This window comes from Pinus tabuliformis, chromosome 1_2 (assembly GCF_031772625.1).
Source record: "Pinus tabuliformis cultivar Carrire ecotype Pingquan chromosome 1_2, CPIR1, whole genome shotgun sequence".
In the NCBI taxonomy this organism is placed as follows: Eukaryota; Viridiplantae; Streptophyta; class Pinopsida; order Pinales; family Pinaceae; genus Pinus; species Pinus tabuliformis.
The window spans coordinates 1,081,568,202-1,081,586,941 of NC_142298.1; the positions used below are offsets into that span (position 1 = coordinate 1,081,568,202).

At 36.5% G+C, this 18,740-nt stretch overlaps 1 protein-coding gene across 1 annotated transcript; it reads left to right on the top strand.

The window, feature by feature from the left end:
• Positions 1-16,832: 16,832 nt before the first annotated feature.
• On the top strand, positions 16,833-17,420 carry LOC149209895 (uncharacterized). The gene has a single exon (XM_089398792.1). The coding sequence runs from the start codon at positions 16,833-16,835 to the stop codon at positions 17,418-17,420; it is 588 nt and encodes a 195-aa protein (XP_089254918.1).
• Positions 17,421-18,740: the final 1,320 nt, after the last annotated feature.

Here is an 18,740-nt window from a genome sequence, read left to right on the forward strand (position 1 = left end):
TATAACAAGCTGAAATTTAAGAAGATTGGTCCCTGTAAGATTTTGCGTAAATTCTTAGCCAACGCATATGAAATACAGCTGCCACCAGATATAGGCATATCGCCTATTTTCAACGTGGCAGACCTGTTCCCATATACTGCCAACCCGGAAGATGACAGTGTGGTACGGCCAGAACGAGACACCCAAGTTGGAGGTAGTTCTTGGATGAGGCACATGCCTTCGGCTCAACCCCATGAGATCGAGAAGATTCTTGACACACAGGTGGCCAAGAGGACTCGTAGGAAGGAGTATCTGCGATACCTTGTCAAGTGGAAGAACCGTCCAATTGAGGACAGTTTGTGGCTCGACACAGCGCAGATATAGAAGGCGGGTTATTCTGTGGAGGAGCTCATGGAACAGAGCCATGACTTTTTCTTACCCCGGGAGCCTGATGCAGGAGCATCTAGCTGACGGGTCATCATGACAAAAGGCTGTTTGGTCTCTGAGAGGACTGAGAAGGAAATTACAAAGTGAACATTGTAGTCTTTTTTTTTTGTTATTTTAATTTTGAAAAGAAATAGTATTTAGGAAGGTAGAGGATTAGTTAGTCAAACTGTTGAAAGTAATTATTTTTATTTTCATGTCAACTTTTACAGCTTCTAACATAGGACAATAAACAGTTTTTGAACTAAAAGAAAAATGTAACCAACAGAATGTAACCAATAGCAGTTAAGAGAAATAGTTTCCAGACAATTATTGAAAAGAAACAGAATGCAATTGTAAGAGGTTCGACCTTTTGAGAAGGAGAAAAGATAATAATAATATCTTTGAGCACACAATCTATTTTCAAATATTCTGTAGCTGTCTATCTATCGTTTTGTTAAATTGCCTGATAGAGGGAAAGCACATTCTCTGGTACTTGTTCCACAAACATATACACACATATAGTTCTATTTGTATTGATTAAAACAAGTTGATAGACTAACAAAGCAAGCTTGCAAGCATAACTACGGAGGACGTTACAGAAACAAGGTCATACAGTTCTAGAAATTATCAATCAAAAGAGTGCAGAGGATTCTTGGAGCTTTTATACATTTCGAGCATCAAAGACAAAGATAAGCCGCGTGCATTTCAAACAGTAAAGTCAGACAAGTCACACAGGTATTTCTGAAGAATAAACCCTCTCTGTTTTATTTACAAAATAATCACAGAACCTCTGTTCTAAATACATACAGTCATTCAAATATACATATAGTCCATGAAATAAGTTGTACAAACATCAATGAGTTTGTCATAGTAGATGGGTTTAGAAACCCTAGCTGAAAAATAAACTACAGCAACTATCCTCAAAGGAAATAATGCAAGCCAACAGACCTTGACTACATACGGCCAGACTGTCAAAAAGTCTCTGCAATAGCCTACTGAACCCTAAATAACGACGGGAATAAAACAAGTTACAAAGATGACAAGGAATGACCCTACCCGGGTCTAGCCAGTACGCTAAGGAGCTGAAGCCAAAACCCTCCAGAACGAACTCACCTGCAACGATAGTCACCAATAGCAAGCATTACCATTTTGTGACAGAGAGAGAAGTGAAAAAAAAAAACAAATGCCAAGACGAGGGTTTCAAACTTACATTGCAGAAATAGGGCACCCACATTGCATTGATCGAGGGCCACTCTGCTCACGAAGGAGCGAGTGCGTTAGATAAAAGCGTGAAGAGGAGAAATAACTAATAGCAGAGAACGAAGCCTTACCTTGTCATTGCAGAATAAACCGAAGCCGAGGACCCTGAGACTACAACCTGTACATAAAACAGAGAAATGTAACCAGAGAATTCAAAGAACAGTTGCAAAGAAGAAGTCAAGACAAGAGCAGTCGCATAGTCTAGCAAAATAACCAGTATTAACTTTGTACACAGGAAAGTTCCAAATCTTTACAGTCAAGCTACTGTCCATAACTGAACAGAGAGATTAAGCGTCGGGCAGAGAAACAAGCAAAGGAGAACCAGTGTTAATAAGAGTCCCTTACCAGACAGTGAAGCCGAATAAGTTTCTAGGTCTAAAGCCGAACCAGAATACCAGGAGCAGCATAAAGTTTTACAGTGAAAATCGCACAGAAGGACCATACCATGAAACCCTCAACCTCAACAGCTCAACGAGCAAAATGACCGGGAGATAGGGTTTGAGGACCTATTACCAAAGCAGGATTATTACCTTCGAGGAGTGGACCCAAAAACCAGTGGTGTAGGTACAGGTCATAAGTGTCGGATAACAACCAAATATTAAATCATTGTAATCAACCGCTGAATGAACAAATATCACATTTGATCAAACTGCTCATCATTTAAATCCATTTATAAACCTTTATTAACATTGGTAAGTGTGACAAGGGGCTGGACCCATCAATTTGAACCTGAAAGGAGCATTGCCTCTTAAGTGACCTTTCTCTTATTTGAGTATTTTTTAGCTACAAATAAATTACCCTTGTTATCATCTACCAAAAGCTGGAGAAGTGTTCTAACATCCAACACCAAACAAATCAGAGTAACACTCCAAATTATCTTACAATAAGAGAGCAAGTGCAAAATTTGGAATGACTAGAAGTTTGAATTTAGAATACCAAAGGCATTTGAGCCCGACTTTGCAAATTGTAATGTCTTTGGGTTGCTCGCTAAATATTGGAAAACCCATCTCGTATTCAACGATGACATTCAGGTTTTCCTATAATGTCTGATTATGTTGGCTATCTTATAATGCAACCTGTGTAACAAAGCCACAACTTTTCAATCAGTGAAATAGTATTCAAATAATGAGATCTAAATATGTTATTCATGTATATTTAAAATGATGGTTGTGTTGGGATTAAGGATTTCACTATCTATGTTTTCAATAAGAAAGCAGGGTGCATCTTTGGTATTTCAGGGCACAACTGTAGTGGTTTTGGCGGGGTTGGTTGGATCATTAAAGGTGACTGGTGGAACATTAGCTCATCATACCTTCCTCTTCCTAGGAGCCTGAGAGGTAAATCTAGCTCTATGTGTGAACCATGCAAATGAGTCAAAGATGAGTTGCTTTACACTAATTGAAAATAATGGTGACCTTATCTTCCAAGCTCCTATGCAAGAATTCTAGGCCAGGCACCAATTTTTACCTGCAGAGTTGGGTTTATGAAATTTTCTTTTTCCTGTTATGAAATTAAAAATCTTTACTTATGTTATGTCTGCAACGGATGCAATATTATATCTTTCCAACCAACACAATATTATAATACATTTTCTGAGCGAAATTGCTTTCAAGATTATGACTCTTTCTAAAATTGATTAGTCCAAGTTGTGGCCATTGTTTACTTCCAATTTCTTCTTATCTAGATTGGATGAAGCTTCACTATATATTGGTTTCCAAGCTCCATTTCTATTTTCTAATCCTACCTAAACTCATCTTCCTCTGACTTTTTAAAAGTCTGTGTGCGTTCTGTATCTTTATTTCCAAGAGCACATTTGGTGCTTCCCATGTATATCAATTATAGTTATTTGTTGCTTAGCCCCACAAACCCTACTTCCTCAACGCTGCATAACTTATCTTGGAAAGGTAGAAGAGGAAAGGCACAAAATTTCACACACACAGTAACAGGGGCTGTGACTCTTCAATTAATCACCCAAATTTTCTGATTACAATGAACCTCGTAAGGGGTATTTAAACTTTTTCAACCAACCTTAACTTGCGCACACGCTCTAAATTCGACTTTACCCAAAATAAGACTGAACTGGAATTAATCAACTTGACTGAGTTAACCGACTCTCTCAATTTAGACAGCTCTGCATTCAGGAGTAATTAACTATCTTTAACAATTTAGTTAAATAAATTAAATTTGAAGAACTTATATAGATTTTCATTATTTCATGTCTTTGTTCTAATTCTTATAGTTTATTTAAGCCTCACAATCCTATTTGGATTCTTGTGTTGCATCCTTAAGGAGTGTCCTTAATCATTTAGGAATTAAGAGAACCCACAATCAAATCAATTGAATGCAAATATTTATGCTCCTTAAAGTGTCTGAACTATATATGGTGAAAATATTTCTAGGCATGAACATGAATTGTGGAGCTTATAGTACTTGAAATGACGAAATAGGTAATGAAAGATGTCAGTTTCTTCTATAAGTTTTGACTTTATGAGCATATATTTTGTTGTTTTCCATGTGAAAATATCCATGAGGGTACATACTAAGGTATTTTTACTCTCGTGGAGTAATAAATCACTGATAGAGGCTTGCGAGAAGATATGGATGGTTGACTCCAAGGTATTTTAAAATTTAACACAAACCCATAAATACGAATGAGATCATTATGTTATTTGTACATTGAGAGCACTTCTAATATCTAATGTTTTAGGGAATCCTTGTCTTGTGTTACAGGGACTCATAGTAAAGTGAATAATGGAATCTTTTCAACATTTCAAGAGGCCATGGGCACATGAGCAGGAACCCCACAAAGATCTCTTAGATGTTGTGAAGTTTCTATCTAAATTCTTAAAAGATACATTTTGAATGATTATTAATTGAAAGTTTTGTTTGTTAATTTGCCATAAACATCCAATATGATGCAAAATACTTTTTTTTGGTTCAAAGTTTCTATTTGATTCTCTTTGCGAGCGAAAATTGCAAATATCTATCAACATTTTATGGTTACATATGATTTAGGTAATCAAACCGACAGTATTGATTGGCTCATCATGAGTTAGAAGAATTTTCACAAGAGGAAGTAACTAAGGCCATTTCCTCTTACTGCAACGTATTATGATATTTCCGCCTGATTACCTCAATGGACGAAGCAAATGTCAAAATGTTTTGATATGTAAATAGTTGTCATACCATTTTGCTCATTTGTACTCTATCTTCTTAGTTAAATATGTTAAGATCAAATTGTTGATTAAGAAAAGTTCAATGTTCCTTATATTGCACTAGATCCTTGCCATAACTTGTTATTGTAGCTCTCTTGAATCCAACTAGTTAGTGAGAATGCAATGCAAAGGAGGCATATAATTGGAGTCAGGTATGCTTGTATATATATTGATGACTGCAGCTGAGATTATATCAATTTAGTTTTGGAATTTTAAATATGTTAGTTTATCAAGATTGAAGGGCCTGATAATGACCATTATTTTCTTTTGATATTAAGTCTAATAAACGAGTGGCACCAAGACTTACATTCCAGGGGTGTGCAATTTTTGCTAGTGACTCCTAAACAAGTCTTGTACATTTTCACATTAGTTTTAGTGAGAAAAAAACGTTCTTAAGGTTGATTATATTCATTGTATGTGGAATTTGAATGTTGTGATTCTCTTAGTGGATGTTGGTTTTCCTTGATATTAGAATACTAAAACTGACATATTTTCCCTTTAGTATTTAGTATTGGTATTTCCTTGGGTTGAATATTGTACTATGATACAACATTGTCCATATTCCAGTTATATGATAGGAGAAAATAAAGAGAAGTCAAAAGAATTCTCCCAGTCTTCACACCTGTTCTTTCTTTTCGATTTTACAGTCCAACAATGCATACATTTTCCCTGAATTTGGTTTAGGAGTGGTCATGTCGACGATATAATGTTGGCAGCTGATAATGATTTATCATTTCCTCCATTTCCTATTTCTAGAAATTGAACTTTCCTATGATAATAAAATATGCATTCACATGTCTAGAAGTTCAAATTTAGAATACAAAAGCATTTGAGACCAGCGTTTTATGATTCTTAGTCGTTTGACAATTTTAAGAAACACTCTGTAAACCATCGTTGTATTATCGAAACTTGCAATATTTAAAATCAACCCAAGTCATAATCGGTATTTTGTTTTGCTACAGTTCAAATCAGAAAGAAGTATAATATATCTACGAACTTGTAAATAAGTAATTACTTATTTAGACATTAGATGCAAATGGTGGTTAAGATTTATTTTTTACTAAAAATTATAAAAACTGCTGTTAGCAACTCATTTTGTTTTTTTTTTAATGGGGTAAGTCTCTCTTAAGAAACTTTATATTAACCCAGAACACAATTTTTACATTATCTACAACATGATACAATCCGTACATATATTGCGTCAATCGACAGCAACCCAAAAAATCCATACAATCATTGCGTACAGCAACCCGACATGTAAATATGTGTTTTGAACGCGGGTGAGGAGGGCAATATTGCAACGTCCCAACCACCCAGGACAACAACACGGTACAAGTTAGCAACTCATTTTGTTATAATGTGAAATTCAAAATAAATAAAAAAGTCTCTAACTTTTGTCTATTAATATCGACGCCACATTTTTAATTTTCTCCTAACTTATGTCTTTGTAATCTGTATTTAGTTTCCGATATTAGCGATTTTGAAGTCATACTAACTTATTTCTAGGTAATCTGGATTTACTTTTCGTTGTCATCGATTTTTAATTCATACGACGACATTTACTTTTCGTTGTCATCGATTTTTAATTCATACGACGACATTTTTAACTCGCACGGCAACACTGTTAGTAGAAATAGAAAGAGGGAAAAATTAAGCACAATATAAAATATTTTTTATATTTTTGTGATTTTTTTATATTTTTATTGATCACAAAAAGTTGTTTTTTTATTTTAAATGAGGGATAAGTCTTTCTTAAGAAGCTTTATATTAACTTAGAACGCAATTTTTACATTATATACAACATGATACAATCCGTTCGACAACAACCCAGCGAATCCATACAATAGTTGCATACAGCAATCCTACATGTAAATGCGTGTTTTGAACGTGGGTGGGGAGGGAAATATTGCACTATCCCAACCATCCGGGACAACAACGTGGTACAAAAGTCACATATATAAGATACGAATAGTTGATTTTGACAAATTTAGATTTTAAAAAAGTAGATCTATGATTTGGATATGAAACGACCATATTTAGAATAACCCCTTGAAATATTCACTAACAATGTGTAATACCACATAGAACACATCACACAGAGAAGCATGCCTTCCAACAACCGTCTAAATAAATAAAAAGTAACTATCGATAACTTGAAATAAAATACCATTATTGTTGAAAATGTATTTTTTTTAACTTCAAAGCACATGACAAGAGACGATTATATAAAAAATTTAAACGCATTTCACACGCAGAATGCCCTGTCTTGCCATCAAAATCCAAATCTGGTTCCGCCTATAACATAAATGAGTGTTTGAAGGCGTAGTTCAAACACAATTTAACTATTTGACATTTTGTTTGTATGTTTTGCGTTTCTTTTATATGATGTTCTGTTCTTTATTGAGATTTTGTTGCTATTTTTTTGGTTTTTGGATTTTTAATGATAAGATAATTTTGTTATTTAAATTTCATTTAAGAATAATCATAAATAAAACGTTAACTTTTTAATCAAAATTTCAAAATATTGCAAGGATGTGGCATGTCCCACGGAAACGGTGTTTAATTATATCGTATGGAAATCCGTGTCCAAAGAACTAATTATTGTGGTGTGGTTGAAAATTCCCTGAAATGACATGGACATTATCCAGCACAGTACCAAAAATTGGATTTGGAGTCAGGTTAAGCTCACCTCAAGCTTCACACAAGATGTTCGTAACAACGCCGTCATTTTAAAAGGACGGCTTACAGCGTGTTCGTATTTTAATGCAACCTCACCTGCTGACGATGCCTTCACAGTACCGTACGCTTTCCATTACAGTACTTTTTTAAGGGAGGGCATGATTATTCTTCGTATGCACTCATTCATGAATGAGAGATCTTCTATATTTCAGTATCTCCTTCCTTGAAAAGTTATATGATATTTGGGAGAATCACCAATATCGAACGGAATGTTAAATTTATTAAGAGCATGTATAAAATTAATGGACAAAAAATAGGAGAACTCTGATTTTCATTTCATAAAGTGAACTCGTATTGGAATCTCATATCTTCGTAGGAGCAATGAATACATTATTATAAAACCCACATATTTCTAATTTCTTGTCCCTAATAATTCGCTAAATGATCATTGACTTCATCTATAAATTTGCTGCCCTAAAATTTACTGGCTAATTTGTCAGCGATTACATAGCTTTATTTTAAGCATTATCTTCAACACTCCCTTTTAATGCTTAATGAGGTGATTCTAAGCATATGGCTTGTCATCTCCCAATAGTACATCAGATTTTGTAGATTCATCTATCTCTACAAAGCTATCTTTGTTTCTTGTCATGTGATCGCTGCAACCACTATCCACTAGCCACACCTCTTTGGAAACATTATTAGTTGAATTAGAAGCCAAGAATAAAGTGCCAACCTCTTCTTTTTCTTCAGAAAAATTAACTTGTTGTGTTTGTTTTTTCCAACAATTTCTTTCATAATGGCTAAGTCTTTTACAATAAAAACATTGAACTTGGGATTTATTAAATCTTTTACCTCCATCACTGTCATCATTACCTCTTCCTTTGTTGTATGTAGAAAAAAATCTTCCTCGACCTCTGCGTTCTCTGTATGTTTGTCCTCTTCCTCTTCCTCTTCCTCTTCCTCTTCCTCTTCCAAAAATGTTCTGGTTTTCCTCATGAGAGGAACCACTTTTGTCTTTGAAAATATTTCCTCTTGCTTGAAAAGCTTGCTCAATAGATTTTTCAGAAGATCTATTGATTCTTTGCTCATGAGATTGAAGAGACCCCATTAGCTCATTCACAGACAATTGAGTTAGATCCTTAGACTCCTCAATAGCAACAACAACCCCATCAAATTTTGTAGGAAAACTTCTTAAAATCTTCTCTACAATTTTTTGATCTTTTAAATCTTCTTCGTAAGACCTAATTTCATTCACTATACCCATAACTCTAGTGAGAAAATCTTGAATAAATTCAGAGTTTTGCATACACAGGGTTTCAAATTCTCTTCTTAATGACTGCAACTTAACAATTTTTACCTTATCACTTCCTTGATATGCTTGCTGCAAAGCATCCCATGCCTCCTTTGATTTCGTTACTCCAACTAGTCTGGGAAAAATAGAATCATACACTGCTTGCTGAATTAGGAAGAGAGCCTTTAAATCTTTCTTATGGTTTTTCTTTAGCTGGTTTCTTTGGTTTTGAGTCCAACAGGCAAGTGTGTGAGCATTTTGTATATCCATTCTCTACGAAATCCCACAAATCTTGTGAGACAAACAATGTTTTCATCTTAATGCTCCAAAAACCAAAGTTCTCACCTTTAAACATTGTTTGTGATTGAGAAATATTCATATTGTTGGCCATCGCTGCTAATTGCTTAGCACTCCAACCAATAATTTGAATCTGCACAGGCTTCACAAAATTATGAAAACTCTTGCAAGTGGATTTCACAAACTTTTGAAACCTCCTATCAACAACACACAATTCACATATAAATCAACTCTCTTAACCTAGCTCTGATACCATGTTAAATCTATCAAGAGCATGCATATAAAAACATAAACAAAACTAATGAGCAAAAAATAAAATCTGATTCTCAATCCATGAAGTGAACTCTCATTGGAATCTCATATCCTCATAGAAGCAATGAATACATTATTATATAGCTCACATATTTCTAATTTCATTATCCATTATTTGACTAATCTATTGTCCCTAATAATTCGTTGAATGATCATTGACTTCATCTATAAATTTGCTGCTCTAATAACTCAGAACACAATTCGCTAGCTAATTTGTCATCAATTACATAGCTTTATTTTAAACATTATCTTCAATAGGGAAAAGCACGATGGAAATGAATGAGGAGATATGGAAGAGATTAACCCAAGCCCTGTTAATGGTGGCTTTGGCAAGACTGCCTATGGAAAGCATTGTGAGGTTTCACGCAATTTGCGAAAGTTGGAAGGAAATGTTTCAATCCGCGAAGTTCAGAGAGTTGGTGGCCACCTCAGCGGTTTCTTCTAGTGAGGCGTTTCTCATTGTTCCGGGAAGGAAACAGTTAACATCCCTTGATTCATTTCAGCCATTGTATGTCAAAAACTTATGGATTGGTATAGAAAGTGGCTACAAATTTCGATGCCTTTCTTTGGATTTTCTTCTGAGCCCTGTTGTTGTGGTGGCAGGTTGCAAGAACATATTTTGTTGTGTTGAAATTGTAATTTCAACTGCCGCTAAAGTTGAATAGTGGCACGCAATTAATTCCGGAAACTGCTAACAGTTTTCCCCACACCACCTTTCATGCTGAGTGGTATTTTCCAAGGGGGCTCCGATCACATTTGTTGATCGACACGTGGCCGCAACACTATTTCAAAACCACCCATTCCCCGGTCGGTAAAGTTCGATTAAAAGGGCCTCCCGGGGAATTAATGACAGTCGTTCGATCAATGAGGAGCAGATCAATGGTTGAAGCTCAGCCTGCACTTTATTGCATGACCTGAAGTTTTTTTTTGTTGACCGCCGGTTTTGTGCATCAAACAATTAAATGAAATTAATGTAAATGTACTTCGGTGGGTAGATATAGATGAAGTATTTAATTTTATTACTTTTTTTGTTATGTAGCTCGTTGACTATGTGTTATGTTTTTAGTTTTTTGTTGTTCATCGCATAAGTAGTGTGAGGTAGTTTGAAATGCGCAGCAGCGCGAGTGTGTTGTTTGTGGAGTGAGGGAGCACGCAGCAGCATGGAATTTTTCCCCTGTTTGTTGAGTAATGAAAGGAAATTTCGCAGCAGCGAATATAATGTAATGTTTTTTTTTTGTTGGTTGAAAAATGTAATGGGAAGAACGCACAGAATGCGAATGAATGTATGTTTTTTTGGTTGAAATGTATGTAACAGCAGGGCATATGTAAAGAAATTTACACAACAGTAAATATAAAGATTTTACACGCACAGCAGTGTTGGATTTATTTTCTAAAAGAGCCAGAGTAATTTTTTTTGTGTGGAAGTTCTTGGTGAATCCCTCTGAGAGAGAGAGGAAGAAATTTGTATCAGGCAGTTTATTAATGAATACAAAGTTTTTATGTGTGTTGCTGAACCTCTGTTCTCTGGAAATATTTTTTTTGCTTCCCTGTGTTAAGATCCTGTGCAAAACAGAGCATTTTCTCTGTTCAGTTTATTTGTTTGAAATTACCAGAAATTTCCAACATGTTGTTGGAGTGGAAAAGATGAAATTTACATATGCAACCCTGTCATCCAAACCTGGATAGAACTTCCACAACGTTTTGAAGATACAGTGTGGGATTTCATTAGTCTAGCTTTTGGTACACGCACGGCACATTGTACCGTTATCATGGGAAGGAATTCTACTTCACAAAATTTTATGGTGGTAGAAATGTATGATTCCAAAACTAATAAGTGGACTCAATTAGAAACAACTGTGGGTAATCTAGTTCGACCTCAAGGGGAAGGCATACATTCGAATGGGAGATATTATTGGTTAAACGAATTACATGATAGGGATTGCTTGAGCATAGTCGCATTCGATGGACAACAGAAGCAATGGAATGTAATAAAGGGGCCACTGAACATAAGAGTTGGCATCCTCCCCCGAAGACTTCATGCAACATTTGTTACTGGTTGCGAAGGGTGTACAGTATTAGTTTGTACGGGTCACATTTCTTTATGGGAACTCAGTGTAGATGAAGTAGAAGGAGAGAAATGGGCTCCATTTAAACCAGTGGACGTTGAGCACGAATTGAGGAACCTGATGTTTTGCATGGACATGACAGTGAATCACAGTGGCTGCGCATTAGTCTTTCTGCCCGTGACGAATGTTTTTGCTGTTTGGAGCAAGGAAGCAAATAAATTGCAGAAGATAGAGTTTGGACAAATACCCGATTTTTCAGATTATATTAGTTCTCATATTTCAGTGCGTACCATCCAAGTAAACAATATTTTCTGGCCCTAGTATACACGGGGCTGCTTATTTCAGTCTTGTTACTACTTTTGTGTCTTACATTCGAACCTCATTCAGATATTTTTATGGGTGTGGAGAACAGTGGTAGATTTTATTGTTTTTTAAATTCTTTAAACGTGTGTTTGGACAGTATCTAGAGCTGCTATGAATGAATGTTTTTATTGAAACTTTATTAGACTTCTGATCTCATGTATCAATATTCGTTATCAACAGTCTTGAATCCACATAGCTGTGTGCCATTTTTGTAGGAGAGACTAAAATCAGTTTTGCAGTGATCTATTTAATTGGGAGGTTCTTATCTCGTTTGTATCAATTCTTTAGTGTAAACTTTTAATTTTAGGTGAAAATTTATTTTTGCATTTTGATAATAGAATAGCATTATTAAGGCATTCTTCTTGTGGGAGGTGAATGTGGAGAGATTTTAACACGAGGGAAGTAATGAGTAGCATCCTTGTAGAGCTCGCTTAAAACAGTGAGACACAATAAGATCATATATATGTTTTGTTGGCTTATTTTGAGGCCATGAGCAAACAGGTTTAGTTTTGTGAAATTTTAGGGTTTTTTTATGACTCAAATCTTTGTTTCTAAAAAATCCATTGATATCTTGTTTATGTAATCAAGATTATATTCATTGTACTTGGAAGAATGGTGACCTCTTTGGGCATATACGTATATAATTTGGTATATGTTGAGACTGTAAAGTTGTTTCAATTCAATTTAAAATGACATGCCATTGTTGGTGATCATTTCAAAGTGTTTTTGCTTTATGGTATGCTGAAGATTAGTGAATTAAACGACAGAATGTTAGAGTGATAGTGAATTAAACAACAAAATGTTCGAGTGATAGTGAATCAAACACCATAATTTTAGAGTGATTCTTTTAGTCCTTGGAGTGATTCTTTTAAGAGATTATATTTAATTTTTAGTTTTTATTCAATGTGCAATTTTTTTTTGAATCTATATTAATTTGCCTAACTTTATTACCTTTGTTTTGATTTTGAAAAATAAATTTATTTTCATGTTTCAAATGTGTAAAGTATCAGATGTATGAATTGACAAAAAAAAATAGTGAAGATGCCATTTATATTTTACTAATTACAAACAAAAAAAATCATTTTAAAATTTATTTTTCTATTAACCTGCAATTTACCATCAAATAATTGGGAACTCACTTTGGTGGACGCTGTGATGTTGAGATATTTATCTTCCAAGTTTAAATGCTGAGTAACTCAAACATTTCAGATAAATCTGTGATTCTGCTTTCTGTCTATGTTTGTTTAATTTTTTTTGTCTTTTTTTTTCCAACTCCTCACCCATTACACAAACATGCAATTCCTAAATTTTTATTATTACAATATAATTATAAAAATTATAGGTGGTAGCTGAGAATCGTCTCATGGTTTTGTCGATTCACTGTTTTGTAATTATAATAGATTATACCTATGGAGATAATGGATAAATGTTTTAAATATGCGACTTACTCATGAGTTACTAATCCCAGAAGTTTTTTAGTTTTCAATATGTATGATTTGTAGTTGAGTAAAAAAAATTATAATAAATTACTATGTCTATAAAATCAATATATCCCATTGCTATATAATTGCGTGTAATGATTGAAGTTTGCCAATTCTGGAGTGTACAATTCAGTTTGGGCAAGACCAGCAATAAACGTATGGTAAGGGTTTCTTGTAGATTAAAAGGCTTACTGAGACTCTGCTGCTAGGTTCGAGATCTAATCTTTTGTGGCTAGATCTAGATCTAATCTTATCTTCTGCCTTATTTCTCTGCGGCTAGGTTCTACGGGCATGTAAAATATGGCTCCCAGCTTCGCGAAAATAACTGTTGGCTCAGTTCTGTCCGCTTATGGAGGGCAAGCTCCTGCCCATATCGTCAGCGAAGCCCCAGCTCCCACTGTCCATGTGGTCCAAGACTCACTCAATGAGGCTTTGAAGTTTTTCGAAAGTGCCCTAATCTGTCGGTTCAATGGTTTTTGGCCGCGACTGACAACTCTCCACAATTGGATCTTGGAGGTATGGAAGCCTATCATTTCTGATGAAATTAATATCTACCCCTGTGCTAGGGGTTTCTTTATAGTAGATTTTGAAAATCCTGAAAGCAGACAATGTATTCTAGATTCCGGCCCTTGGTTTTGGGAAAAATCAGGCCTATTCATGAAGCCATGGAACCCATCATTCGATCCCTCAACATCAGTCATAACCTCAGCACCAGTTTGGGTGAGATTGCCAAGCCTACCCTTTCATCTCTGGAATCTCTCCTCGCTAATAGCCATTGGAAATGCAATTGGGAAATTTTACTGCAGGTGCCCAAAAACAGAGGAATATGCGAGAACCACCTATGCATGCATTTGTGTGGAAATGGACTTCAGTGCCAGATTCCAAGCTGAAATAAACCTAAAAAGTAAAGAATATGTGTGGAACCAGAAACTCGATTATGAAAATGTCGTCTTCAGATGTCGATCCTGCTTTGAGACAGGCCATCTAGCCAAAAATTGCCCAAAAGCCTCCCAGAAAAATTATGCTAGAAAGAACCACCACAGATCTACATGGTGGGAAGGAGCACAAAAAGAACACTACACTGTCATCAAAGAAGAATACTCTAGAGAAAACTCTGAATCACAAGAAATCAGGTAAGAAAGAAACAACTCTCAAGACAAGCAGGGAGAAAGCCCCACCCAACAGCAAAAAAATGAACTCGATAACCCCTCAAGCATCAACAATTATGAGGATTCGAATACCGCACAAAATAAATCTTCATTTAATAGCAAAGCAGATCTCCTAGACCAAACTTCTTCTTCAACTATCTTCAAAATGACGAATACAATAGATCGCGAAGCTAAGACACCAATGTCCCAAGAATCAGAAGAGATGAAGGAGATGCAAGATAAAGGAAGTCGGAAGACCGTAGAGAAAAAAAAGAGCTACAACACCAATCTCGCCAAGAAAGACGAGAAGCCAGATAATTAAAAACTAAGAAAATTATAGGTCCGATAGACCAATTTGGTCTCAGTGGATGTTAACCACCATCATCATTATCATCAATTATGAATGAGACATATTGTGATATATTTGAGAGTGAGCAGACATGAGCTTCATCTAATTAAAAACGTTCTGTTATTGTGTTTAGTTGTTTAAATTGACATCAAAGCAGAGAAAACACTTCCTAATTAGAGCGGTGCACAAAAATATACATTTAGGTGAAAATATTATGGATTATTTCAAATGTTTTCAGATATTTTTCAAATCAACTAAACCAATACGAAAAATTGATTTTAATTACAATCTCGTACAGAGTTTTTACACCAAATATTATTGATTATTTAAAAGAATTTCAAAACATTTAATGGTGTAACAGACTTACTATAAAAGAATGGAAAGACACATCAGAGATATGTCTCTTATTTTACCATAGGTAGATTTTTTCAGTACGAAAAAAAGCTATATATTTGTATTATATTCATCAAAGAGGATTGTACAGCAATATGCATATATATGAGAAAACTCGCAGCTATGGTAGATATGAGGTTCAAAGCCACACAAAGTGGAAAGGACAAGGAAAAGATATCCTATTCGGCTACATATAAATCATATGGAGAAATATATATAGGTACAACTGGTAGTGAGGAAACTGATCCCTTTGACAAAATATATGAGAATTCTTTCATAATGGAAAGACAAAATATGGGGAAAAAGATACATACCAGATATTCGTCGTTAGATAGAAAATTATGTACCCGGCAAGCAAAAGTCTTGGATCTGATAAGAGATGTTGTCCACCGTGATCTGCATCTTCCAGACAGCTTGGGGAGAAGATAGGCCCATTTTGGATAATGCATCTGCCTTTTTGTTTTTATCCCTGTCAATATGAGAAATTGTGTAGTCCCTCTTGCTACTCCATAAAGCCTCTATCCTGTTCAGCCATCCAGAAAGATTGATATTTTTTATAATGTGTTTTGACTGAACATGATCGATGATGACTTTCGAATCTCCAAAAATTTGTAGTTTCAGAAAGTCAAGAAAGACACAAAGGGATAGAAGACCAGCGAGGGCCATCGCCTCAGCTCTATTGTTGGACCCTGGTCCACCATTCCAATGTATTTCAAAGGCTTGACCAGCTTCTGGAATAATGTATACTCCACATGCACACGACCCATGTTGTGCAGCTCCGTCAAAGAAAGTACATGGAATAACTGTGGGCTCCCATGTTGGAAAACTTCTTCCATTCCTGACCCTGGATTAACCTGGCAAACCAAGTGCGTTGTACAGACAAAGGATAGATTCAAAAACAGAAGAAAGAGATTCCATTTTGGAATTGAAAATCATCCCATTTCACCATTTCCAAATGGCCCAAATAGCCAATAATGGAATGGGCCGCCACTCTTTGTTCATAATACTCCACCCTTTGAAAGCCTCGGGAATGGAAGGGAAAGAGTTGTTGATGAAACCAAAGTGGGCATCAAGTTTCTTCCAAATTATTTGAGCTTGAGGACAAAGAAGAAAGATGTTAAGTTGTTCTCGGTGTTTGATCTACAAAGGGGGCAGATAGTGGGCCCGCACCAATTTCTCTTTTGTAGGTTTTCCCATGTGAGATCCCTGTTTTCCAAAAGGATGTAGGAAAGGTGTTATCTGTATGATCTGATTCTGAGATTAGAAGCTGTAGGTAAATATGTTTGACATAAATAGTCGAAGAGCCACCATGTCCCTTCCAAATGAGGAAGTCCTTATCTGCAGCGTGATATATACCATAAGCCTGCAGCAAAGTTATGATAGAATTCCATTGCATTTCCAGATCACCACTTAGGTGCAAGTTTGTTGCAGATTTCCAAATTGGAATTGCTCCTTCCCATTTTCGGATGGCACTGACCCAGAAAAACATACCCCTGTTGTGTAACGATCTTAATAACTGAGTGGATAAGCCAGAGTTACAACAGACGGATCGGATGAGGAAGGGCCGGAGATGAGGTTTTTGAGGTCGGTCCTGTTGGCCAGCAGCAAGCCCAAACCGGAGATTCCTAATTACAATGGCAGCCTGTCCACAGAATTTCTGTTGGACTGGGTAAGTGAGTTGGACAAGTATTTTGAAAGTGAAGAGGTCAGCGAGGACCAGAGAGTCAAGTTCGCTGCAACAAAATTGAAGGGACACGCAACCCTGTGGTGGGACAATGTCCAAGAAGAGAGAAGAAGGATGAACACGTTACAGATAAAGAAGTGGTCAAGGATGGTGGCCAAGCTGAAAGGCATATTTCTGCCTAAGGATTATCAGGTTGAACTGTATCACCAAGTGCAGAATTTAAGACAAAAAGGGATGACAGTAAGGGAGTATACAGAAGAATTCTACTGGGTGAACTTGAGAGCTGGTTATACCGATGACACCCCAGAGAAGACAACAAGATACGTAAATGGTTTGAGACTAGAAACACTGGATGAAATTAGCATTCTTTCCCCGAGAAATATAGAAGAAGCCTATCATAGTGTTGTGAAGGCTAAGGAAAAGATTACTAGAAAACAAAATGCTAGGAGAGGACGGGGAACCGGCAGAGGATGAGGACAGTCCTATGGCAGAGGACGAACTGCCAGTAATAGCGAAGAGGGTAGCAGCTCCAAGGCTTCAGGAACAACAGAAAAAGGAGACAACACTAGAGGTGGCAGGCCATATCAGCAAGGAAGAGGGAATGGTCGAGGTAGAGGAGCTAATTTCCAGTTCTGCAGGTGCCACAAGTGGGGGCACAGGTCTTTTGAATGCCCTAAAGCAGAACAAGCTGGCCAGAGAGGAACATTTTTTGCACAGCCTGAGGAAGCTGAGGCAACACCCCAAGAAGTAGAAAATGTAACCGGAAACGTGGGAGGCCTTAGTTCTGAACAAAGTGTTGCTGAAACCAGCCAAAGAAACAACTGAACAGACCCAACGAAAAGCACTATTCCGAACAGTTTGCAAATCACACGGAAAGTGCTGCAAGTTGATCATCAACAACAGGAGTACAGATAATTTGGTTGCCACCGAGATGGTAGAGAAGCCGGGTTTGAAGCGGCTTAAGCACCCCACCCCTTACAAGGTGTCATGGCTGCAGAAAGGCCACTAACTGTTGGTGTATGAACAATGTGAAGTTGAATTTCACATTGGCAGGTACAAAGATAAAGTTATTTGTGATATTATGACAATGGAGGTGTGTCACATACTGCTAAGAAGACCATGGCAGTATGATTGGAAGGTAGTACACGATGGGAAAACGAACTGCTACAAGTTTGTTAAAGATGGGATCAAGCATACACTTGAACCCATCAAGGAAGAGGAGACAGCAGAAGCAAGCGGGACGAAAGCATTGCTAGAAAACAGTTTGTGAAACAGATCGAGGAAAGTGAAGTGAACTATGTTATTGTGAGGAGGGCAAAGACAGTGCTATTGCACACAGAAATGTCTGATTTGCCTGTAGAATTCAGGAGATGCTGCAAGAATTCAGTGACATTATAGTTGATGATTTGTCGGACAAGTTGCCTCCCAAAAGAAGCATCAATCATCATATCAACTTTATACCCAGAGCAAGCTTACCAAATAAGGCAGCATATCGGATGAGCCCCAAAGATAATGAGGAGATCAGGAAACAGGTGCAGGAGTTGCTAGATAAAGGGCTAATAAGGGAAACCTTGAGCCCTTGTGCAGTACCAACATTTCTCGCTCCCAAGAAAGGAGGAGAATGGCAGATGTGCACGGATTCATGGGCCATCAATAAAATCACCATTAGGTATAGATTTCCCCTACCACGGATGGACGATATGATGGACTGCCTAAGTGGGGTGGCATACTTCACAAAGATTGATTTAAAGAGTGGCTATCATCAAATCTAGATCAGGGAAGGAGATGAGTGGA

What these genes read in the sequence shown, in the direction of transcription:
- LOC149209895 (XM_089398792.1), top strand. Translation starts at nt 16,833, where the DNA reads ATGAGGTTTTTGAGGTCGGTCCTGTTGGCCAGCAGCAAGCCCAAACCG.